We start from the raw sequence: 9,811 nt of genomic DNA, 5'->3' as shown, positions 1-9,811 counted from the left end.
CCCCCATCCCCCCACAAAAAAATAAATCTGAAAGATGTATTTCAATTAGAGGAGTTTAGTGGATCATAACATCAAAAACAAGAATATACATATATATTCATAGTAGGCATAAGCTCGTATGGGGGGGCCATATATGTCAGTGCATTCAAAATTAGCATGTAGTTACATAGCATTATTCAAAGAATATTTGAACGAGTGACATTGTCAATGACATTTACTTTAACTACTAAAAAGTTCATTCTTGATAGTTTCATGCCAATATCTAAAATATTTTAAATAACTGTTTTCAGAAATTAGAGGAGTCAACATTTTACAATTTTTAGGTGAACTATGATTGATGATAATTCTTTGTTTCAACTTTTAAAGAGCTGTACTAGCAATTATATCTCACCTATGTCTTGTGTTGATTTATCGCTCTTTTAATGATCTTCAAATAAATAAATATTTTTTCTCAGATGCTCCTAAAGACACCTCAGCATCCATCAGTCCATCAGGTTTGGTGTCAGCAGGTAGCTGGGTGAAGCTGAGCTGCTCCAGCAGAGCCAAGCCTCCTGCCAGCTTCACCTGGTTCAGGAACAGCAAACATGGAGCCATTAATGTATCTGTGGGGCAGGTTTACAGCTTCACTGTTACTGAGGGAGGAGAGTATTACTGTGAGGCTAAAAATCCATTAGGTATTGAGATGTCATCATATATTTGTCTTCAGGTAAAAGGTAAATATTTTTTTATTAGGTCACCTATATTGTGAGGATATATGTTTTAATGAGTGTATTAATTTCATTACAACAAATGTGGATCTCTGCATCCAGAATCTGCTTTATTTTATATCCATGCATTAATCTGCTGACACATACATAGGATGTCTATGTAAATATTTTCCTAAATTTGTGTCTAATTTGAACTCCCAGATTCTCCTTGGAGTCCCAGCATTAATATCCCTGTTGGTGATCTGAAGGAGCATCAGTCTGTCACTATAAGTTGCTCAGCTGTGACTCCCTGTCCACACTCACCTCCTGAACTCACCTGGAATCTCCAACAAGACTCTGAGAGACAAACAGAGAAAAACACAGATGGAAACTTTACAACTAAAATCCAGGAGACCATCACTCTGTCAGACACACATGATGGATACAACATGAGCTGTTCTGCCAGATATCCTGTGAATGGAGGAAGCAAGACAGCAGAGACAGAAGTGACTCTCAGTGTTTCATGTTAGTGATCCTGTCAGCACGTCATGGTTCAGCTGTTTCTGATCAATAAAGTTAATGTGTGTCCAATTTTCCTCAGATGCTCCTAGAAACACCTCAGCATCCGTCAGTCCATCTGGTTTGGTGTCAGCAGGTAGCTGGGTGGAGCTGAGCTGCTCCAGCAGAGCCAAGCCTCCTGCCAGCTTCACCTGGTTCAGGAACAGCAAACATGGAGCCAGAGAAGTAGCTACAGGGGACTTTTACAGCTTCACAGTTACCGAGGATGGAGAATATTACTGCGTCTCTATGAATGATCTTGGTAATCAGACATCATCAATGATTCATTTAAATACAGGTAAATGGGGGGGTCTGCCTTAAAAACCTGCAAAACCAATTATATTATGCTATTTGCTAGTCTTAAGAGTTTATCGTTTGTCAATATTTAATAAATCTGTAAAGATTATAGTTTGTGAGATAAATAGTCAAAATAATCAGAAGATCAGTTTATATTGGAAAAGTATTCCAAATATTCTTTGTAAATGAAAGATTGAACATCCTGTCTTGTTAAAGGTACTCGACTGTCTGCAGCATGGATCCACATATCATTAGTGACCCTGGGAATTTTAATTCTGTGACATAAAGGAATGATCCATTCGATGTAAGACCTAATTTTCTCTGTTACCTGTTGGTATATGATGTTTAATATGCTTCAACATCATTATTTTTTTTCTCCTGGTTAAGATCCTCTGTGTGTATATTCTAACTCAGAATTAACATGTTTTTATCTCTGTGGTGAAGACTTTTTACACCCCAAAAAATGCCACCGACATTTTATTCACACTTTTTTTCTTTTAGTTTTCTATTTGTTTTGGTTTTCCTGTTCCACTCATTTAAGCCAGCTTTTGTAATTTCGGGCTTCTAAATCTTAAGCATTGACTTTCAGCTTTTTTGTGCAGGTTTTTCTTTCTCTTCTGTTTAAGATATTGTTTTAGCTGAACTTCATTAATCTTTCCTGTTTCATTTTCATGAAGCCTTTGTGTATAAGTTTTCAATTTTTCTTCCTGACTCTGCCAGTTGTTTATCGTGTCCCTGGTTTTGGTCATTTCTGTAAAGATGTCTGAGCTAGATGCAACCCCAAGGTTCTTTGCTTATCCTGAAATCAGGATATGGCAAGGATAAAACAATTGTAAAGGAGATGAGGTAGATGCATTGGTATGGAAGAGGAAGCTGCTCTGATAAGGTATAAATATCTGCATCTCTGGTCTTTCAACTTCTGCAGTGATTTACCGATATCTGCTTAAACTTTAAATAACAGATCTTATGTTCTGATGCTTTAATAATCATTTGCTGGTACCTTTTTGTTTTATCTCCGTTGCCTAGACATACTTCACAGTTTTTATGCAAGGAAATTGTTCTTAGCTTTAAGAAAAGAGATGAATGAAACAATTTTAAAATATTTTGTGGATACGATACACTTCGTATCATTTTAAACATTTTAAATATTTTGAATATTACCAGATTAGTAGTGCTTCAACTACAACCATATTCCAGCTACGACTGGACTCCCCTGTCTTTCTGCAATGATTCCTTTTATGGATAACTATTGCATTACTAGACTCATTGGTGGGTGTACAAATGTTCTCTGTAGATTTCACCTCCCCTTCAATAGACAATATATGTGATTTGAACATTAATGTTAAAAAAACCACCTTACACAGTTTTCTCAATAAGTGCAGAAGTAACATCATTATAGTTCAGTCTGAATAAAGAAATTGGAATAAATGCCCAAAGGTAGACAAAAGGTTTCATATTTTCCTTTAAAGATATTTGAGCCACTTTTTTGTTTTATGTTAGCAGAGGACAGAAGAACTAGAAAATATAAACAGTCCAAAGGGGGTGAAGGCATCATCATCATCCAGACCCAAAAGGAGATTGGAAACATGCAAAGTTTTCTTTCATTTGAAGCACTACTTATTGAAAGTCCAATGATAAAGCACTGAAGCACATTATTTACAACAAACATGTTTAACTTTGGATTATTTTATACTGTTCGGTTATATCTCCTTCCATTACCCCTTTTCCATTAGCAAACGTGTGCAAATATTCTACAACTCTTTAGATTAATCCTGAATTTCTGTTTAAATGAATAAAGGAAGAATTAAGGGGTGGTGTTCTTTTTAATTGCAGTTATAATTTTCAAGGTCTTCATTCAAATTTTAAATGTATTCTCTTACAATATGACCATAAATGAATGCATTCTAATGGTATTGTAACATGTTGTTACGTTTTTTCTATGTCCTCAGTTTCATCTTTACATTGTTTTAAATCAGTTAATGTTTTTCTGTCTGCCCTTGACCCAATATGTCCCCATTGCTGTTACATTTCATCACAATTTCTTTACCTTTTCACAATATTTCATTAAAAACCAGACTGAATTATAGTGTCCATTACTAGGTTTTGCTTTTCAAAGATCATTCAGATCTTACATGAAAACCACAATTTAATGTACATATTTACCTACATTCTGTTTTGCATTGTTCATTGCTGTTGCTTATGCATCACAATCCCCTTTAATCTTTGACTGTTTGGTTTTTAGATCTACAACATCACATAGACATGTCTGATGCAAAAAACAAAATGGAGCAATGAACAAGAAATAGGGTTAACTCTGTTGGAAGACTTTTTACAGCTGTGCAATAATAAAATACTTTGTTTATTGGACAAACTGTTCCACGAAGGATTGTTTTTGTATAAACACAATTAAAAACTATTTAACAGTTAAGACAAACTGTATTATCTTATACTAATGCAACATCTTAGTTACCAGCATAAGTTGTCAGGGTTTGGTTGAGGTTGTGAGTACCCAAATGCAGAGGCAGGGAGGCAGAGGTGAGTTCTTATAGTTTTAATGGAGTGTTCACAACAGGTAACAGGCAGGAATCTAAAATCCCAACATAAAAATGCAAAACAAGGCAGGAATCCAAAAATCCAACACAAAAAAATGCGTACAAACCAGAGTAATCAGGGAAAAAATGAATGAGGAGCCAGGGAAAGATGAGGAACCAGCACTGTAGAACTCCACAAGGAGAGTATTTATGGCTGACTGAACAAAGGCAGGACTAATGAGCTGATTGGGAGCAGGTGTGAACAGAGGCTTCTAGAATGGAGCTAGAGAAAAGGAGACCAACACAAGAGGACAACAAAGAAAAGCCTAAAAACTCAAATACATCCAGCAAAAACAAAAATAAATCTAGAAAACACAACAAAATAGGAATTAAACCAATAAAACTAGGAAACAAAGAAAAACACGAATCAATGTGAAACTGAAAACTCAAAGAAAACTTAACAGAACCAAGACTGTGACATAAATAAAAAAAAAAAAATCATCAATGTGCTTCAGAATTTTTTTTATGAAGAGGTTTTTAAATATGAATGTTTACCATGTTGTCCACATGAAATTAAAAAAGGCTATTTATGTCTACAAGTTTCCTGATAAACGATGAATACATAAAATTAGTGTCTTTAAACCTTCAGTAAATTTAATGTTAATGTTCAACATTAAATCTACTAGTAAATTCTAATTTAATTTAACCTAAGTCATATCTGCAGCTTGCAAATGTAGAGGGTTAATAATGAATTAAAACCTAATCATCTGGATATTCCTGAACATTTTTTTTCCTCTATTGAGATTGAACTGTTTCTAAGTGTTGGGATCACATGTCCAATGAGTAACAGGTGTTAAATCGAGCCACGTTCCCCCATCAGATACGGTTTCCAATGCATCTCTGCACCACGCAAGCGGCAGAAAAGGTGATATGAAGGAGCGTAACAGCCGCCCTATGCTGGCGCCACAAGGGAACTATGGAACGATCAAATGTTTGGCTATATGGAGAAATAGATAGACAGACAGACAGACAGACAGACAGACGTGCTAAAGACACTGGTGTTTGATGTCATGCAAACTTAATTGCTCTAATTTATAGTTGTCTACAGGTATCCTTTGCAGTTCATTCGATTAAATTCTAACATACTTTATTGTTCCCAAAGAGAAATTTAATGCATATTCCACCTCAAGCTGATTCATCAAAAACATAAGAAAGTTGTAACATAAGTTTGTCACCCATTTTTTTTAGCTCCAGAGTATGTCTGGGAATTTTCTGGTGAATTTCTACCAAACTTTTTGTTAAAGGGCATTCAATCATGAAATATTGTTGATACAAGAGTCAGCTTGGCATGTTTAAAACCAAGGCAGCAATAAGTAACCCCAATTCAAAAACTCTGTATGTCAGTATTTCTTATGGGTTCTTTGATTAGAAAAGAAATGCCAAACTGGGATCTGCAACTTCCTCTGCAGTAACTTACAAAATTGGACAAGCTTTTTTCCATGTTTGGCTTCATCTTTAAAATGTTTTCCTGGATAAAAACCAGTACTTTATAATCTTTGCAAATTTGCAGGTGCAAATCATTTTATGTCTGTAACATAAACAAAACAGCACAAGCTGTCTATTTAGCATATTTGCCATCATAAATATGATCAACATATTCTCTTTGCGGAAAATTAAAAAGAGAGATCATATCTCTCCTATCCTAGCTTCTCATCATTGGCTTACTGTTAAATCAAGAATAGAATTTAAAATAACAGAGAACTTGACAGAGAACTTCGCTCTCAATCTGCATGCTTACTAGTGGTGCCTAGAATTTCTAAAAGTAGAATGGGAGGCAGATCTTTTAGTTATCAGGCTCCTCTCCTGTGGAACCAACTACCAGTTTTAGTCCGTGAGGCAGACACCCTGTCTACTTTGAAGGGTAGACTTAAAACTTTCCTTTTTGATAAAGCTTATATTTAGAATGGCTCAGGTTATCCTGAGCTATCTCTGTAGTTATGCTGCTATAGGCTTAGACTGCTGGAGGACATAGGAACCCCCATTTCATCATTCTGCTTCATTTTATCTCTATTCTCCTACTCTGCAGAATCTATTAGTTCAATCTCTAACGTTCTGCTCTCTCTGCTTTTTGTCATAGTAGCTTTGCCTCGTCTGTTCCTGTTTGGCTGTGACGTCATCCTGGAGAGAAATATCAGCTGTGCTGCTTCCATCAACACCCTTGTTTATAGATGCTGGAGATCGGCCTGTTCTCCAGTGTGGTCCTGTTTCTCTGACCGTGACTGGCTGGATGTGCTCTCTTTATCCTCTGACATGGGAGCTGGCTCGGAGCTCGTCTGCCTGGCTATGTCTTTCCTGGAAGGGGCCGCCTTTTTCAGCTACTTTTTGTATCTCTGCTTCTGTCTCCTTAAACCCCAGTCGGCCTCGGCAGATGGCCGCTTACACTGAGCCTGGTTCTGCTGGATGTTTCTTCCTGTTAAAAGGGAGTTTTTCCTCTCCACTGTCACTAAAAGAGGGATTGCATTCGAGTCAAGGAGTCGATGCAATCAACTGGTTTTCCTTAGATAGAAAACTTTGAATCAATTTGAGTGGATGATCTGGTGAACTGTAAAGTGCCCCTAAGATTACATGTTATGAAGTGGCGCTATATAAATAAACTGCATTGAATTGATATCTCTATTGAAAAGCACTTGACAGTCACTGACATACGTTCCACTGTAAATGAATGTGAGAGATGTCAGTGGCTGGCTACCTAAACATGAAATATCCTTTAACAAGAGTGTCTACTTTTTGCAGGTTGATGTTATTGGGATTAAGTCATTTTAACAGAAAAGCAGAGGATCAGATGATCTATATAACATTATAGCTCACTAAAGTAATGTGGACTGCATATATTAAACAGCTCTGTGTTTGTATGTTTCTGTAACAGTTATTTAGGCTTTAGAAATAATGACATACTTTTAACAGAATATCTGAGTTATTATTGAGGAAGTAGTATTTTCTTAGAATGTTAACACTGCTTATGTAAGAAATCTTGCAACATCGAATTGTTTTCTCCTGTATTTGACTGCTATAAGAAGCAAAACAAATTCTTCTGATTGGATGCTGAAAATGCCTAACACCAATTTCTTGAAAAATTATTTTGAAAATCATGGTTAATAAATGCTCATAATTTAAGGAAACAGCTATTTTTGGAGATGATTCCCTCAGTTATTTAGAACACATGAATCAAGACATTTTTAAAATATTCTCAATTTGAAAGTACGGAAACCATAAAGAAGTCTACATCATAGGAAAAATAGATCTATTTTGCACAGAGAAGCAGCAATACTGATTTAAAATACTCACAAATATTGAGCAGAGCTGAGAAGTTAAAAGGGGAATTTTGTTTGCCGGTTCTGTGGAATCCCATGTTACATCACTGCTCTGCTATAACGCAAGACATTTCTTCATCACCGTCACACGGAGTCTTGTATTATTTGCATGAAGGCTTTTTCACAGAAGTAAGAAATAACCACATAAATCAACACTGAAAAATGTACCAAAAATACTTTCTACATTTTTAATTTATTAATTTTCAGTCTTCTAGTACAGCACCAAAAAGACATACTTAGACCATCCTTAGCTAAGTGATAACAACTATGAAATATATAATGCTATCCCCGAAATTGCTTCCTCTTTCACAGAACATTTAACATGAGAACTTCTCTAACAAGAGAGTTTCTCATTACATTTCCTTCCTCACAGCCAAAGCTGCTTGAACTGCTTCTAATCCTCTAAAATCAGCAAATTATTTGGTAAAAAACGTCTTCATTAGCGTCAGATTATATGGTAAGTGAACAACATCGATCTTTACATTTAACTTACAAAAACAATTCTTCATCTCATTTGTATTTATTTTCTAAGTTCTGCTAAAACAAAGTATTAATTATATATATTACAATTTTGCTTTTACGAAGGTTGAAAAAAGCCACCCTTTCTATATATGGCACATTAACTGAAACTTTTTATAAATGTCTTCTTTCAACTCAGGTTTAACAACACCACAAACTCCCAGCAACTGTTTTCATGCAGTTGGACTGTCTGAATACAATGGCAGCTCTGTGTGAGAAGGTGCTGACCATCACTGTGTTATTGGTTGTCTTTGTACCTTCAGGTGAGCTGTTTATTAATTTCCTTTAACTTTAGAAGAAATTCAATCCACAAAATGGTTATTATTACTTTATATTTGCAGGTGCTTTCGATTTTAATCAGTTGAAGCTGAGTCGTCATTGTGGTTTAAGACAGCCAGGCATCCAGATAACTGCACCAAAGAACAATGAAGCTCTCAGTGGATCTTGTTTGCAAATACCATGTAAATTTTCTTTAAAAGATGCACAGCTTGACCACAGCAAACCCATCTCTGGCGTTTGGATGAGACATGACTTAGATTTTGCTGTCAATCCAAACCGTATTATTTTTAATAGCAGTAACTCAGCTAACACCTACCCCCTGAAAATAACTGGAAACCTGCATGAAGAAAACTGCACCACTGTGTTTCCTGATGTAAGGAAAAAACATGCAGACAAATACTTCTTCAGAATTGAAAATGGACCATTCAAGGCGACAGGTTGTAAAGATCATCTTTATATAACAGTTAAAGGTAAGACAAGCACCATCAAACTGTTTTACTTCCCAATTTATGACCAGTCAGCATTAATTCCCATCTATTTAAAAAGTTGATTAAAGAGACAATCACTTTTGAATATAATTCCTCAACAAATACATTTCCTGCCTCTGTTGAAAAAATGCAGTCAAAATTAATTAGTTTTAGAAGAAATAAATTAGTGTAGACTTTTTAATTATCAGTTATCAGCTTTTTTAATTGATTAAATAGCAGTTTTATTTACATGAATATCCTTTTAAAATCCCTCATCACTGTGTCACTTTACAATCAGGAACTTCAGTATTAATAATTCGGATTTATGTTCACAAACTAACACAAAATAGTGCATAAATGTAAAATAAAAGGAAATCCCTGCAAAGTGTTTGATATTATGTAAGATGTGAAGTGCATTTATATCCAGTTCTTTTTATCCTTATATTTGATATACATGCTATTGCAATACTTACATAAAAACCTGTTTTTGTAAGGTTTGTTATAGAACATAAGTGATCAATAGCACTATAAAGACCAAGGAACACAGCGATAGTTCAAAGAGAAGATATGGAATACTTTAAATTGCACGTATCTGTTAAGAGGTAAAGTAAGAGGAAGAAAGTATAAAAAGCTCACCCTGCAGAAACTGCAATACAGAATAAGAGGAGGAACAAATTCCCTCTGGGAACCTACCTCACAACCCTGATGCACCGCGTCAATGTAGAGTTATGTGTTGTTTAATATTGTTGGACATGCGTTGTCCTTTAAATATTATAATCACATCAACAGTGTTGTAGGTAGCCAACTGGTCATTTCCTTATTTAACTTCAAGCTGCACTTTTGAACGCTGCAGCACCTATGGGGATCTAAACCCAATCTAATCCCAGTCTACAGATTTTGAATATATACAAATTTAAAAACATGCTTCATTTTACTGCATTTCCCAAATATTAAAAGATTTTCAGATGGTCTGTGTGTGTTTGAAAACACTCTAATACCTTATCCTTTGTGTGCTCCATTTAAAACCTCAGATTCTCCTTGGAGTCCCAGCATTAATATCCCTGTTGGTGATCTGAAGGAGCATCAGTCTGTCACTATAAGCT

General features: G+C 35.5%; 1 protein-coding gene across 1 annotated transcript in view; it reads left to right on the top strand.

The window, feature by feature from the left end:
* LOC107098536 (B-cell receptor CD22-like) overlaps nt 1-9,811 on the top strand; it is an 18,456-nt gene that overhangs the window by 1,575 nt on the left and 7,070 nt on the right. The window contains exons 2-4 of the mRNA XM_015396274.1: nt 456-713; nt 909-1,211; nt 1,288-1,422. Of these exons, the coding sequence (XP_015251760.1) occupies nt 456-713; nt 909-1,211; nt 1,288-1,422 (696 nt within the window). The remainder of the gene's footprint in view (nt 1-455; nt 714-908; nt 1,212-1,287; nt 1,423-9,811) is intronic.

Source organism: Cyprinodon variegatus, unplaced genomic scaffold (genome assembly GCF_000732505.1).
Source record: "Cyprinodon variegatus isolate N-32 unplaced genomic scaffold, C_variegatus-1.0 Scaffold788, whole genome shotgun sequence".
Taxonomy (NCBI): Eukaryota; Metazoa; Chordata; class Actinopteri; order Cyprinodontiformes; family Cyprinodontidae; genus Cyprinodon; species Cyprinodon variegatus.
Note: the sequence above shows the minus strand (reverse complement) of the source record. Positions and strands in the feature narration are given on the sequence as shown.